The 16,566-nt window shown below is 44.4% G+C and overlaps 1 protein-coding gene across 4 annotated transcripts in view; it reads right to left on the bottom strand.

Moving 5' to 3' along the window:
- The window catches only part of clasrp (CLK4-associating serine/arginine rich protein), a 129,294-nt gene that overhangs the window by 27,273 nt on the left and 85,455 nt on the right, over positions 1-16,566 (bottom strand). For 3 of the 4 annotated variants that reach the window (XR_010019850.1, XM_063063476.1, XM_063063477.1), the window contains exons 16-17: positions 12,982-13,042; positions 12,214-12,272 (exon numbers count right to left, since the gene is read on the bottom strand). Coding sequence is in view for 3 of the 4 variants with exons in the window: in XM_063063476.1 (XP_062919546.1) it covers positions 12,214-12,272; positions 12,982-13,042 (120 nt within the window). In the remaining variant the exon portion in view is untranslated. The remainder of the gene's footprint in view (positions 1-12,213; positions 12,273-12,981; positions 13,043-16,566) is intronic. The other variant, XM_063063478.1, reaches the window with a different exon arrangement.

The following is a 16,566-nucleotide window of genomic DNA, read 5'->3' as shown; positions in this document are numbered from 1 at the left end:
GAAAGAGGGAACAAAACAGATGAGCGGAACAAAGAGCAAGTAAAGTGTCCAACTTCAGGTGATGTTGCGTCCACGTCAAAGAGTTCTGTCCAGCAAAACAACTGACGTGCCACCAATGCAATAGAGTTGCCCATTCTAAAAGTCAGGACGTCAAAAGCTGTGATTTTTGACAAATAGAGAGATTTCCTTGGGGCTCTAGATTCAATCCGTCTGGTGTACTACAGTTCAGTTGAAAAATGAGGCAGTGGTGTTCAAAGTGGACACTGGGGTAGATGTCACAGATATCCCAAACGTCTGTTTGAAAAACTGGCAAAGGAAACAGGCATTACACAAAACCCAACAAAAAAAAGTGCTCATCAGACTAGGGAGACAGAAGCTCAGTGTGAAAGAAATGATTACGACTTCCATCCATAAAAAATGAGAAACAGTTAAAAAAGGATGTCTATTTTGTTCAGAATCTCTTCTCACCACGACTGGGACGACATGCCCTCAAGAAGCTGAATCTCATTGCAAGGCTGGATTCGCTAAACAATATTCAGTGGCAGGAGAAGTAACTGGGAGTTGTTCCCAGACCTGGGGGCACTGAAGGAAGAGTACCATATCAAACTGAGGCCAGGAATGACGCCTGACCTGCTGAATTCCTCCAACATTTTGTGTGTGCTGCCAGTATTTGAACATTCAAAGGGGTCCTGCTAGTTGGGATGTGCAACCATTATAAAATATGTAATTGTGCAAGTTACCTGTCCACATTCAAAATGGTAAAGTAGGTCATTATAGCCAGTAAAACTGATTAAGTGTCTTTGTGTTCAGAAGGTATAAAACATGGAGGGAAGACATGGAGCGATTGTCTATGGAGTCTCTGTGGGTGGAAGTTAGGAACAGGAAGGGGTCAATAACTCTACTGGGTGTTTTTTTTATAGACCACCCAAGAGTATCAGGGGCATCGAGGAGCAGATAGGGAGACAGATTCTGGAAAGGTGTAATAATAACAGGGTTGTCGTGGTGGGAGATTTTAATTTCCCAAATATTGATTACCATGTCCCTAGAGTGAGGTGTTGAGATGGGGTGGAGTTTGTTAGGTGTATTCAGGAAAGTTTCTTGACACAATATGTAGATAAGCCTACAAGAGGAGAGGCTGTACTTGATCTGGTATTAGGAAATGAACCTGGTCAGGTGTCAGATCTCTCAGTGGGAGAGCATTTTGGAGATAGTGATCACAGTTCTATCTCCTTTACCATAGCATTGGAGAGGGATAGGAATCGACAAGTAAGGAATGCATTTAATTGGAGTAAGGGAGAGGAGGAGGTGAGGAGTTGTTAAAATACATTAGGACGGATAAGTCCCCAGGGCCTGACGGAATATTCCCCAGGCTGCTCCACGAGGCGAGGGAAGAGATTGCAAAGCCTCTGGCTATGATCTTTATGTCCTCATTGTCCACGGGAATGGTACCGGAGGATGGGAGGGAGGCGAATGTTGTCCCCTTGTTTAAAACAGGTAGTAGGGATAGTCTGGGTAGTCATAGACCAGTGAGCCTTACGTGTGGTGGAAAAGCTGTTGGAAAAGATTCTTAGAGATAGGATCTATGGGCATTTAGAGAATCATGGTCTGATCAGGGACAGTCAGCATGGCTTTGTGAAGGGCAGATCATGTCTAACAAGCCTAATAGAGCTCTTTAAGGAGGTGACCAGGCATATAGATGAGGGTAGTGCAGTGGATGTGATTTATATGGATTTTAGTAAGGCATCTGACAAGGTTCCACATGGTAGGCTTATTCAGAAAGTCAGAAGGTAGGGGATCCAGGGAAGTTTGGCCAGGTGGATTCAGAGTTGGCTTGCCTGCAGAAGGCAGAGGGTCGTGGTGGAGGGAGTACATTCGGATTGGAGGATTTTGACTAGTGGTGTCCCACAAGGATTGGTTCTGGGATCTCTACTTTTCGTGATTTTTATTAAGGACCTGGATGTGGGGGTAGAAGGGTGGGTTGGCAAGTTTGCAGACGACACAAAGGTTGGTGGTGTTGTAGATAGTGTAGAGGATTGTCGAAGATTACAGAGAGAAATTCATAGGATGCAGAAGTGGGCTGAGAAGTGGCAGATGGAGTTCAACTCAAAGTGTGAGGTGGTACACTTTGAAAGGACAAACTCCAAGGCATAGTACAAAGTAAATGGCAGGATACTTGGTAGTGTGGAGGAGCAGAGGGATCTGGGGGTAAATGTCCACAGATCCCTGAAAGTTGCCTCACAGGTGGATAGGGTAGTTAAGAAAGCTTATCGGGGGTATTCGCTTTCATAAGTCGAAGAATAGAGTTTTAGAGTCGTGATGTAATGATGCAGCTCTATAAAACTCTGGTTAGGCCACTCTTGTAGTACTGTGTCCAGTTCTGGTCGCCTCACTATAGGAAGGATGTGGAAGCATTGGAAAGGGTACAGAGGAAAATTTACCAGGATGCTGCCTGGTTTAGAGAGTATGCATTATGATCAGAGATTAAGGAAGCTAGGGCTTTATTCTTTGGAGAGAAGGAGGTTGAGAGGAGACATGATAGAGGTATACAAGATATTAAGAGGAGTAGACAAGAGTGGATAGCCAGTGCCTCTTCCCCAGGGCACCACTGCTCAATACAAGAGGACATGGCTTTAAGGTAAGGGGTGGGAAGTTCAAGGGGGATATCAGAGGAAGGTTTTTCACTCAGTGGTTGGTGCGTGGAATGCACTGCCTGAGTCAGTGGTGGAGGCAGGTACACTAGTGAAATTTAAGAGACTACTAGACAGGTATATGGAGGAATTTAAGGTGGGGGGTTATAAGGGAGGCAGGGTTTGAGGGTCGGCATAACATTGTGGGCCGAAGGGCCTGTACTGTGCTGTACTGTTCTATGTTCTATTAGGGAAAATATAAGGCTATCAGGCATGAACTTGGAAGCACAAATTGGGAACAGATGTTTTCAGGGAAATATACAGAAGAAATGTGGCAAATATTCAGGGGATATTTGTGTGGGGTTCTGTGTAGATACATTCCAAAGAGACAAGGAGAGGATGGTAAGGTACAGGAACCGTGATGTACAAAGGCTGTTGTAAATCTAGTCAAGAAGAAAAGAAGAGCTTATGAAAGGTACAAATAACTAGGTAATGATAGAGATCTAGAAGATTATAACGTTAGCAGGAAGGAGCTTAAGAAAGAAATTAGGAGAGCCAGAAGGGGCCATGAGAACACCTTGGCAGACAGGATTAAGGAAAACCCCAAGGCATTCTACAAGTATGTGAAGAGCAAGAGGGTAAGACGTGAGAGAATAGGACTAATCAAGTGTGACAGTGGAAAAGTGTGTATGGAACCAGAGGAGATAACAGAGGTTCTTAATGAGTACTTTGCTTCAGTATTCACTACAGAAAAGGATCTTGGTAATTGTAGGAATGACTTACAGTGGACTGAAAAGCTTGAGCATGTAGATATTAAGAAAGAGGATGTGATGGAGCTTTTGGAAAACAAGTTGAATAAGTCACTGGGACCAGACGGGATGTACTCCAGGCTACTGTGGGAAGCAAGGGAGGAGATTGCTGAGCCTCTGGCAATGATCTTCGCATCATCAATGGGGACAGGAGAGGTTCTGGAGGATTGGAGGGTTACGGATGTTGTTCCATTATTCAAGAAAGGGAGCAGAGATAGCCGAGGAAATTATAGACCAGTGAGTCTTACTTCAGTGGTTGGTAAGTTGATGGACAAGATCCTGAGAAGCAGGACTTATGAACATTTGGAGAGGCATAATATGATTAAGAATAGTCAGCATGGCTTTGTTAAAGTCAGGTCGTGCCTTACGAGCCTGATTGAATTTTTTGAGGATGTGACTAAACACATTGATGAAGGCAGAGCAGTAGATGTAGTGTATATGGATTTCAGCAAGGCATTTGACAAGGTACCCCTGAAAGGCTTATTGAGAAAGTAAGGAGGCATGGGATCCAAGGGGACATTGCTTTGTGGATCCAGAACTGGCTTGCCCACAGAAGGCAAAGGGTGGTTGTAGACGGGTCATATTCTGCATGGAGTTCGGTCACCAGTAGTGTGTTTCTGGGATCTGTTCCAGGACCCCTGCTCTTCGTGATTTTTATACATGACCTTGATGAGGAAGTGGAGGGATGGGTTAGTAAATTTGCTGATGACACAAAGGTTGGGGGTGTTGTGGACAGTGTGGAGGGCTGTCAGAGGTTACAGCGGGTCATTGATAGGATGCAAAACTCGACTGAGAAGTGGCAGATGGAGTTCAACCCAGATAAGTGTGAGGTGGTTCATTTTGGTAGGTCAAATATGATGGCAGAATATGGTATTAATGGTAAGACTCTTGGCAGTGGGGAGGATCAGAGGGATCTTGGGGTCCGAGTCCATAGGACAATTAAAGCTGCTGTGCAGGTTGACTCTGTGGTTAAGGAGGCATACAGTGCATTGGCCTTCATCAATCGTGGGATTGAGTTTAGGAGACAAGAAGTAATGTTACAGCTATATAGGACCCTGGTCAGACCCCACTTGGAGTACTGTGCTCAGTTCTGGTCACCTCACTATAGGAAGGATGTGGAAACCATAGAAAGGATGCAGAGGAGATTTACAAGGAGTGTTGCCTGGATTGGGGAGCATGTCTTATGAGAACAGGTTGAGTGAACTCGGCCTCTTTTCCTTGGAGCGACGGAGGATGAGAGGTGACCTGATAGAGGTGTATAAGATGGTGAGAGGCATTGATCGTGTGGATAGTCAGAGGCTTTTTCCCAGGGCTGGAATGGCTTGCACGAGAGGGCTTAGTGTTAAGGTGCTTGGAACTAGGTACAGAGGAGATGTGAGGAGTAAGTTTTTTTTAAACGCAGAGAGTGGTGAGTGCGTGGAATGGACTGTCAGCAACGGTAGTGGAGGCAGATACGATAGGGTCTTTTAAGTCCTGGATAGGTACATGGATCTCAGAAAAATAGAGAGTTCTGGGTAACCCTAGGTAACTTCTATGGTAAGGACATGTTCGGCACAGCTTTGTGGGCTGAAGGGCCTGTATTGTGCTGTAGGTTTTCCATGTTTCTAACATTATTGAGGAGAGGACAACTAGATTCCCTCCAGACGATCTACTGCATTGAATAGAACGTCATCTTCAGCGTCCCCAGTGACTCAGTCAGTCACATTTGGGGGTTCGTCTGGGATATGAAACCAGACCTGAAGACAAATTAACTAATATCTGCTATAATTTCACAAGTGCAGAATAATCGTTAAGACTGTAAATATTAGTGTAGTAATAATCACTGCCTGATTATCACACCTCTAGTGTTCTTGAAGTAGCACAATGCTAATTCAACATGATGTTTACAAAGGTTTAAATTACAAGAGATGTTTGTAGAAATCTGGGTTTAGATTGCCCTGGTACGATCATGTGGTGGATTTTAAAGGGATTTATTCCAGTGGATACTGAGAAAATATCTAGTGGGAGATTCCAAATAACATTGGAGCAAGATTGGATACCAGAGCATATCAAAGTGACAGAACCCGATATTTGTATGACGAGTTAAGCGCTGGGCCAGATTGTAAAACTCAACTGGGCCAGTTCAGCTCGCTGCTCCATGAGGTTTATTTGGCTCTGCACTGAACTAAGGATCTGTGGACAAACTCCCTTTGTGGACTTCAGTTCAAAATGTTATTTGCTTGCATTTACTGTTTGCATGACTTGTTTTTCTCTCTCTGCACATTGGGTGTTTGACAGACTCTTTTTTTAAATGGGTTCTTTTGTCTTTGTTTAGTGGCTGCCTGTAAAGAGACGAATTTCAAGGTTGTATATGTATACATACTTTGATAATAAACGTACATTGAACCCTTCATTTCTTATCACACAAGGGAACAAGGTTACCCAGAGCTGAGTTAGATCTGCTGTGATGTAATGCAACTCAAGGTGGTCAGACAGCTTCCTCCCATTACTGAACATCTCTCAGCCTCATGATGCTGAGATACATCCTCAGATGGGCTGGAATTCATAACCTGGGGTCGTCGGCTGTTTTGGGTCTTTCAACATCAGATGCCCTCGCCTAGGTGACCCAACCAGCATTGATTAGGCCATGGCTTGTGTCCCAGCACCACTGGTCCATGGATCACACTTCTTGATCCATAGCCATCTGGAGGCTTGCTCAGCAGCCTCTGTGATGTTCCTGATGGCCTTTTTGCAGCTCCCCCACTCCATAACGCCACAGAGAGAATAGGTTCTACCGAGTGAGCAGACAGCAAAACCTCTACACCCCACCTCTAAAGGCCCACATCATCAACAATGCTAACACAAGAGATTCTGCAGATGCTGGAAATCCAGAGAAACACACAAAATGCTGGAGGAACTCGGCAGGTCAGGCACCAGCTATGGAGAGGAATAAACAGTCATGTTTGGGGCGTGATGAAGGATTTTGTCCCAAAACACCAACCGTTGATTCCTCTCCATAGGTGCTGCCTGACCTGCTGAGTTCCTCCGGTATTTTGTGTGTATTGCTCTGGCCATCAATACTGCCTAACCTGCTGATAAATGGGTGACTGCCAGGAGAGGGAAGGGGGAACGTCAGATAGTGGAGAGCACCCCTGTGACCGTCCCCCTAACTTCGTTTTGTGCACTGCTGCAGGGGGGGAGGGTAAGCTTCTGGAACTCAGTCTGGCCCTGAAGCTCAAAAGGGAAGGCTGTGATTGTGGGAGATTTTAATTTTCCACACATAGGTTGGGAAGCCCATATGGTAAAAGGGCTTTTTGGTTTGGAGTTTGTGAAATGTGTGCAGGATGGTTTTTTGCAGCAATACATAGAGATACCAACCAGAGAAAGGGCAGTGTTGGATCTCCTGTTCGGGAATGAGATAGGTCTGTGACAGAGGTATGTGTTGGGGAGCACTTCGGCTCCAGTGATCACAATGCTATTAGTTTCAATATAATTATAGAGAAGGATAGGTCTGGACCCAGAGTTGGGATTTTTGATTGGAGAAAGGTTAACTTTGAGGAGATGCGAAAGGACTTAGAAGGAGTGGATTGGGACAATTTGTTTTACGGGAAGGATGTAATAGAGAAATGGAGGTCATTTAAAGGTGAAATTTTGAGGGTACAGAATCTTTATGTTACTGTTAGGTTGAAAGGAAAGGTTAAAGAGCCATGTTTTTCAAGGGATATTGGAAACTTGGTTCGGAAAAGAGAGAGATCTACAATAAATATAGGCAGCACGGACTAATTGAGGTGCTCGAGGAATATAAAGAATGTAAAAAGAATCTTAAGAAAGAAATTAGAAAAGCTAAAAGATACGAGGTTGCTTTGGCAAGTAAGGTGAAAATAAATCCAAAGGGTTTCTACAGTTATATTAATAGCAAAAGGATAGTGAGGGATAAAATTGGTCCCTTAGAGAATCAGAGTGGACAGCTATGTGTGGAACCAAAAGAGATGGGGGAGATTTTGAACAATTTCTTTTCTTCGGTATTCACTAAGAAGGATATTGAATTGTGTAAGGTAAGGGAAACAGGTAGGGAAGCTATGGAAACTATGATGATTAAAGAAGAGGAAGTACTGGCGCTTTTAAGGATTATAAAAGTGGATAAGTCTCTGGGTCCTGACAGGATATTCCCTAGGACCTTGAGGGAAATTAGTGTAGAACTAGCAGGGGCTCTGACAGAAATATTTCAAATGTCATTAGAAACGGAGATGGTGCCGGAGGATTGGCGTATTGCTCATGTTGTTCCATTGTTTAAAAAGGGTTCTAAGAGTAAACCTAGCAATTATCGGCCTGTGAGTTTGACGTCAATGGTGGGTAAATTAACTGAAATATTCTTAGAGATGGTATATATAATCATCTGGTTAGGAACAGTCAACATGGATTTGTGCGTGGAAGGTCATGTTTGACAAGTCTTATTGAATTTTTTGAAGAGGCTACTAGGAAAGTTGACGAGGGTACAGCAGTGGATGTTGTGTCTATGGACTTCAGTAAGGCCTTTGACAAGGTTCCACACGCAAGGTTAGTTAGGAAGGTTCAATCGTTAGGTATTAATATTGAAGTAGTAAAATGGATTCAACAGTGGCTGGATGGGAGACGCCAGGGAGTAGTGGTGGATAACTGTTTATCAGATTGGAGGACGGTGTCTAGTGGTGTGCCTCAGGGATCTGTACTGGGTCCAATGTTGTTTGTCATATACATTAATGATCTGGATGATGGGGTGGTAAATTGGATTAGTAAATATGCAGATAATACTAAGATAGGTGGTGCTGTGGATAATGAAGTAGGTTTTCAAAGCTTGCAGAGAGATTTAGGCCAGTTAGAAGAGTGGGCTGAAAGATGGCAGATGGAGTTTAATGCTGATAAATGTGAGGTGCTACATTTTGGTAGGACTAATTAAAAAAGGACATACATGGTAAATGGCAGGGCATTGAAGAATGCAGTAGAACAGAGGGATCTAGGAATAATGGTGCATAATTCCCTGAAGGTGGAATCTCATGTGGATAGGGTGGTGAAGAAAGCTTTTGGTATGCTGGCCTTTATAAATCAGAGCATTGAGTATAGGAGTTGGGATGTAATGTTAAAATTGTACAAGGCATTGGTAAGGCCAAATTTGGAGTATTGTGTACAGTTCTGGTCACCGAATTATAGGAAAGATGTCAACAAAATAGAGAGAGTACAGAGAAGATTTACTAGAATGTTACCTGGATTCCAGCACCTAAGTTACAGAGAAAGGTTGAACAAATTGTGTCTTTGTTCTTTGGAGCGTAGAAGGTTGAGGGGGGATGGACTTGACAGAGGTATTTAAAATTATGAGGGGAATTGATAGAGTTGATGTGGATAGGCTTTTTCCATTGAGAGCGGGAGAGATTCAAACAAGAGGACATGAGTTGAGATTTAAAGGGCAAAAGTTTAGGGGTAACATGAGGGGGAACTTCTTTACTCAGAGAGTGGTAGCTGTGTGGAACGAGCTTCCAGCAGAAGTGGTTGAGGCAGGTTCGATGTTGTCATTTAAAGTTAAATTGGACAGCTATATGGACAGGAAAGGAATGGAGGGTTATGGGCTGAGTGCAGGTCGGTGGGACTAAGTGTTCGGCACAGACTAGAAGGGCTGAGATGGCCTGTTTCTGTGCTGTAATTGTTATATGGTTATATGGTTATATGGAACTGGAGGATGGCAGCAGTATTAGGGGACTCTATAGTCAGGGGGAGAGATAGCCGATTCTGTGGACACAAGAAGGAAACACGGATGGTAGTTTGCCTTCCAGTGCCAAGGTCCACGATGTTTCTGGATGCATCTATATATTACTTGGAAAAGGAGGGTGAGCCACCAGAAGTTGTGGTACCAACAACATGAGCAGAAAACAGGGAGGAGGTCCTAAAAAAAAATACAGGGAGTTGGGAAGGAAGCTGAGAAGCAGGACCTCCAGGGTAGTAATCTCAGAATTGTTGCCTCTGCCATGTGACAGTGAGGATAGGAATAGAATGAGGTGACAGATAAATGTGTGGCTGAAGAATTGGAGCAGGGGGCAGGGATTCAGACTTTCAGATAACTGGGACCTTTTCTAGGGTAGACGGGACCTGAACAAAAGGAACGGGTTGCACTTGAATCTAAGAGGGACAAATATTTTTGTGGTCAGGTTTACTAGAGCTGTTTGGCGTAGTTCAATCTAATATGGCAGGGGGATGTGGTCAGGTTTACTAGAGCTGTTTGGCGTAGTTCAATCTAATATGGCAGGGGATGGGAACCAGTTTGATAGAGCTGAGGATGAGCCAGCAGGTTTACCAGTAGATGATGGGTGTAATATGAATGTAAGGAAGGACAAGCCAATGATTGGGTACAAAAACAGACAGAACAAAGAGTTAAATTGTACCACAGAGGCAAAATTCAAAAGGATGAAAAACGCAGGACTGAAGATGCTGTATTTAAAAGAGCACAGCATTCGGAATAAGACAGACGAACACGTGATGCAATCGTCGGTATGACATTGTGGGCTTGCCCATGTAGATTGGAGGAGGATATTGGTGGGACAATGGCACAGCAAGACATGGCTGGAGTTTCTGGGGATAGTTCACAAGATGCGGGATAGATATGTCCCACAGAAGATGATGTTCTCAAATGGCAGGGGTAGACAACTGTGGCTGGCAAAGGAAGTTAAGGACTGCATAAAAGCAAGGAAAGGGCTTATAAGGTAGCAAAAGTGAATGGGAAGTTAGATGATTGGGAAGCTTTCCAAATCAAACAAAAGGCAACTAAAAAAGCTAAAAGAAGGGAAAAGATTAAATATGAGGGCAAATATAAAACAGGATACTATAAGTTTTTTCAGTTATATAAAGAATAAAAGGGAGATGAGAGTTGATACTGAACCACTGGAAAATGATGCTGGTGAGGGAGTAATGGGGAACAAAGAAATGGCAGATAAACTTAAAGGGTACTTTGCATCAGTCTTCACTGTGGAAGGCACTAGCAGTGTGCCAGAGGTCCAAGAGTGCCAGGTAGCAGGAGTGAGTGCCATTGTTAATATAAAGGAAAATGTGCTAGGGAGACTGAAATGTCTTAAGGCAGATAAGTCACCTGGACCAGATGGATTATATTTCAGGGACCTGAGAGAGATTGCTGAAGAGATAATGGATGCATTGATTCTGGCATGGTCCCGGAGGACTGGAAGATTGCAAATGTCACTCCACTCTTTAAGAAGAGAGAAAGGCAAAAGAAAGGAAATTATAGGCTAGTTAGCCTAACCTCAGTGGTTGGGAAAGCGTTGGAGATTAATGATAAAATAAGTCAAAGTCAGCATGGTTTCTGTAAAGGGAAATCTTGCCTGACAAATCTGTTAGAGTTCTTCAAGGAAGTAACAAGCAGGGTGGACAAAGGAGAGGCAATGAATGTGGAGGGGTAGGTGGCGCTGAGGAAGCAATGTGATTGCAGCAGGACTTAGACAAATTGGAAGAATGGGCAAGAAAGTGGCAGATGGAATACAGTGTTGGGAAATGTATGATAATGCATTTTGGTAAAAGGAACAATAATGCAGACTATTATCTAAATGGGGAGAACGTTCAAACATCAGAGGTGCAGAGGGACTTGGGACTCCTCAAGCAACACTCCCAAAAGGTTAATTTAAGGTTGAGTCTGTGGTAGAGAAGACAAATGCAATGATGGCATTTATTTCAAGGGGAATATAATATAAAAACAAGAAGAGAATGCTGAGCCTTTATAAGACACTAGTCAGGCTACACTTAGAATAGAATATTGTCAATAGTTTTGGGCCCCATATCTCAGAAAGGATGTGTTATCATTGGAGAGTCCAGAGGAAGTTAACAAGGATGACTCTGGGAAGGGTTAACACATGAGGAGCATTTGGCAGCTTTGGGCCTCTACTCACTGGAATTTAGAAGGATGTGGTGGGAATCTCATTGAAACCTACCAAAATGACTAGATTGGGTGGATGTGGAGAGGATGTTTCCTATGATGGTGGTTGTCCAGAACTAGAGGGCACAGACTCAGAACTGACGGTGGCCCTTTAGATCAGAGGTAGGGAGGAATTTTTTTTAGTCAGAGAGTGGTAAATCTGTGGAATGCTTTGCCACAGACTGCGGTGGAGGCCAAGTCTGTGCGTATATTTAAAGTGGAAGTCAATCCTTTCCTGATCGGTCAGGGCATCAAAGGATATGGCGAGAAGGCAGGTGTGTGGGGTTGAATGAGATCTGGGATCAGTCATGATGGAATGGCGGAACAGACTCAATGGGTTGAATGGCCTAATTCTGCTCCCTTGTCTTATAGTCTCATGAGTTCCTCCAGCATTTTATGTGTATTGCTTTGGCCTGACCTGCTGAGTTCCTCCAGCACAGTGTGTGTGTTACATCAATAATGGTGACTTGACAGGGGTGCACAATATGATAAGAGGCATGGACAGCCAAAGACCTTTCTCCCAGGAAGGAAATAGGTAATACACAAGAACTTTAAGGTGTTTATAGGGAAGTATCAGAGGGTGGGGGGAGTCAGAGGTAGGTTTGTTTTAAACAGAGTGGTGGGTGCATGGGACGTCCTAGTGGTAGAGGGAGATTCAGTAGGGACATTTAAGAGACTCTTAGATAGGCACATGGGTGATAGAAAAATGGAAGGCTATGCAGGAGGGAACAGTGAGACAGATCTTGGAGAGTGTTGAAGTTCTGCACCACACTGTGAGCTGAAAGGCCCATACTGTTCTATGGTGTAACCAGAGACGTAGGTGGTGGGAGTGCCTGCTACTCTGGAGGCCTACCTGTCGCTCCTGCTCCTGCTGTAGCTGTTTCTCCTGTGCAGCCTTCTTGTCTGCTTTAACTGCCGACAAAACAAAAAAAAAACAAACAGGTCACGCCTGCATCCGTGACAAGTTACCACCCCCAGATAATACAGTCGTGATTCATGCCTCTGCCATCCCCACCTGACTCAACCCTGCAGGCTTTGTCACTCTACTAACACCCACCATGGATTAAATGTGATTTGAAGACAGTGGCTACATGTCATTCAGAGTCTGAGGAGATCTGGTACATCACCAAAGACTTGAGCAGATTTCTGACAGATGAACATTACTTCACTAATTTTTCTTCCTTTTTGCATTATTTAGTTAATTTATCATTATGTATCTATATAATGTTAAATTTAATTAAAAGTACACATATACATATAAACACACACTGTAAATCATAGTTTTTATTATTCTGTATTGGAATGACCTGCTGCTGCACAATGAGCATTTCACCTACCAGCCGGTACATCTTTGGACTGTGGGAGGAAACCGGAGCACCCGGAGGAAACTCATGTGGTCACGGGGAGAACGTACAAACTCATTATAGGCAGCAGTAGGAATGATCCCAGGTCGCTGGTATGATAAAGCATTGCACTCTAGGACTCTACATGATCACAGACTCTAAATGGTGACTTGCCCTCTTTGTTCAGAGTCCCCCGAATCCCCTTGGCGATATAGGGCAGCTTCCGTGCAGCAATAACACCGCAGGGGAGCCCTGCAGCCCAGGACACGCGTGCTTACATTGCTTATTCAGTGCCTTCTGCATGCGAAGCTTCAGTTTCTCCTGTGGCGTTAGCTTCGGCTGCAAGAGAAACGAAGTAACATTTACAAGGGGAAACAATGCTTCAGGTTCAGACAGTATTAAACACTGTAGCATCGGCCCGAGGGGAGCTGGAGAGAATTGTGCTCATTTTTTTTCTTTCTGGAAACTATAAATGTCTCAACCAGCTGAGGTGCAGGACAACAGGAGCACGCCGTGGACACTTAAGTCCCGAGATTTCAAATTAAATTTACAGGCTCACCATATGCTAGAAAAATGCAAACAAAGGATTTATTACATACAAAACATTCAGAAACATAGAAAAACAGAATATTATAGCACAGTGTAGACCTTTTGGCCCGTGATGTTCCAAGCACCCACCACTTTCCCTATTAAAAAAAAACTTACCTCTGACATCTCCCCGATACTTTCCTCCATTCACCGTAAAATCATGCCCCCTCTTATTAGCCATTTCCACTCTGGGAAGAAGACTCTGGCTACCCATTCAATCTACGCTTCTCATCTTCTTGCACACCCCTATCAAGTCACCCCTCTACCTCCTCCTCTCCAAAGAAAAGCCCTAGCTCGCTCAACCAGGCAGCAGCTGGACAAATCTCTTCCGAACCCTCTCTAAAGCTTCCACATCCTTGCTATAAATGAGGTGACCAGAACTGAACAGAATACTCCAAGTGTGGTCCAACTCGGATTTTATAGAGCTGCAACGTTGTTATGAAGATGTATGGTACGCTGGTTTTCAATTTTCTACAATCCTAATAATATGTTATTATTTAGTGACAATCGTGTTCCAAGTTACAGCCAGCAAGCAGTGCTGAGTCACAGCGCAGCTGCAACAAGCAGTGTGGAAAACTCCACACACGCCAATGATGCAAATACCAACGATCGCAGCACCAGGTCTGGCCCACCCCTTCAGGCCCAAATGGAAAGGACACGTACAGGTTGAATCAAGGCGGTGGGGTCCGAGTCCCAGAGCATTACCCAAGCCACTGAAACCGAAGTTTGAATGATGACTTGGGCACCGGGCCAGATGGAAAAAGTCAGCACGTCTGGGCCCTGAGGCGAGGGACAGGTCGATTCAGCCTGCTGCTTGGCTCTGCGCTGATCTAAGGGTGTGGGGATGTACTCTCTTTGTGGGCCTCAGAACACTATTTGCTTGCTGATTTTTATGCTTCAAACCAGTGTCGTCAGGGCTGGTGCGCTGTGGCATGGCATCCAGGCTGGAGTTGGTGTTGCCCCTGCCCCCAAACGTTTGCTCGGCAGGAGACGGTCTCTAATGTGGTCAACTGTGGATAGATAGCATGAGCTTTTGACTTTTATTGCATGATTGCAATACCATTTGAGCTTGCTATCTTATGCATGCTTTGTGCTGTGTGTAACTGTTGGTACTGTGTTTTGCACCTTGCCCCAGAGTAATGCTGCCCCTTTGGCTGTATTCATGTATGGACGAATGACAATTAAACTTGAATTAGATTCAATTATTGTTTGCGCGATTTGGCTTTTTGTCTCTGTGCACTTGGTAATCTTTTTTTAAAAATGGGCTCTTTTGGGTTTCTTTGTTTTGTGTCTGCCTGTCTGGAGTCAAACCTCAAAGTTGTATACAAGGGGTGATTGATAAGTTCGTGGCCTAAGGTAGAAGGAGTCAAGTTTAGAAAACCTAGCACATTCATTTTTCCTACATTTAGACACTTAGTCCAGTGGTCGTGAAGCATACGGATCCCTTCTTTGTAGAAGCTGGCATCTTGGACCTCCAGAAGTGGTCCACAGCAGGGGTGATTGATAAGCTCGTGGCCTAAGGTAGAAGGAGATGAGTTATTAACTTCAAACTTTCTGCATTTTCACTCAAAGAGCTGAACTGCACGTACATGTAACGAAAGCGGTATAACTCATCTCCTTCTACCTTAGGGCACGAACTTATCAATCATCCCTATTGTGGACCACCTGGAGATCCAAGACACTCTCGTTACATGCACGTGCGGTTCAACTCTGAGTGATAATGCAGAAAGTTTGAAGTTAATAACTCATCTCCTTCTACCTTACTTATCAATCACTCCTGCTGTGGACCACTTCTACAAAGAAGGGATCTGTATACTCCATGACCGCTGGACTAAGTATGTATATGTAGGAGGGTACTATGTTGAAAAATGTATGTGCTAGGTTTTCTAAAATTGACTCCATCTACCTTAGGCCACGAACTTAGCAATCACCCCTCATAATGCATACATACTTAAATAACAAATGTACTTTGAACTTTGAGGATAACACCCAGCCCTTCAAGGAGATTCCAGCTGGACCTATCCCACAGGGGCACAACCACAAGGGTACAACATATTACAAATGCAAGAGATTCTGCAGATGCTGGGAAAAGGGAGCAACACACAAATTGCTGGAGGAACTCAGTAAGTCAGGCTTATGGAGAGGCATAAACAGTCCACATTTCAGGCTGAGACCCTCCATCAGGACTGGAATGGCAGGGGGAAGATGCCAGAATAAGAAGGTGAGGGAGAGGGGAATAGTATAAGCTCGCAGGTGATAGATGAGACCAGGTGAGGGGGAAGGTGTGTGGGTGGGTGGGGAGATGAAGTAAAAAGCTGGGAGGTGATGGGAGGAAGAGGTTGTCTGGTAGGAGAGGAAAGAGAACCACAGGAGGGAGGGAAGGAGGGGAACCAGAGGAAGGTGATGAGCAGGTGAGGGGGAGCCAGAATGGGAAATGGAGAAAGAGAGAAGGGAACGGGGGGAGGAATTACAAGAAATTCGAAAGATCGATGGACATGCCCAGCCGGAATATAAGGCATTCAATCCTGATGAAGGAGCTCAGCCAGAAATGTTTACTCCTCCCCACCATCCACAAAGGTGCGACATATTTCAAACATCAGATGCCGAAAATCCACTTAGCCTGACCTGCTGAGTTCCTCCAGTATTCTGCATGTGCTGCTACGACATATCGCAGTCCTGAGCAGCCCATCCCATTGGGATCTTGCTGCTGAGCACAAACAGCTCTCTGGGATTTCACCAAACACCAAAACCTGTTTTGCTTTCTAACGTCTTGGCAACAAAAGCTACCACTGACAGACCTGGACCTGGATTTGAACACCGGATTACAGGTATTACGGTGAGGGCACTATGGGTAGGTATAGAGTCAGTGAGCATGGACTGCCCAGGTATATTAAATTCACCTCACCAGGATGCTAAATGGATTAGAGAGCATGTCTTATGAGAATAAGTTGAGCGAGCTAGGGCTTTTCTCGTGGGAGCGAAACAGCATGAGAGGCAACTTGATAAAGATAGTAAGAGGCACAGATCGCACGGACAGTCACAGACGTTTTCCCCCAAGGCAGAGTTGGCCAATGTGAGGCAGCATAATTTTAAGATGATTGAAGGGGAATGTGAGTGGTACGTTTTTCTTTACAGAGGGTGTGTGGATCACCCTGCCAGGGGTGGTGGTAGAGACAGATACATTAGGGATATTGAAGAGTCTCTTAGATAAGCACATGGGTGATAAAAAAAAAATGGAGGGCTATGTGGGGGTGGGGGTGGAAGGGTTAGATTGA

This window comes from Mobula hypostoma, chromosome 12 (assembly GCF_963921235.1).
Source record: "Mobula hypostoma chromosome 12, sMobHyp1.1, whole genome shotgun sequence".
NCBI lineage: Eukaryota > Metazoa > Chordata > Chondrichthyes > Myliobatiformes > Myliobatidae > Mobula > Mobula hypostoma.
This window is presented reverse-complemented; position numbering and strand designations above follow the sequence as displayed.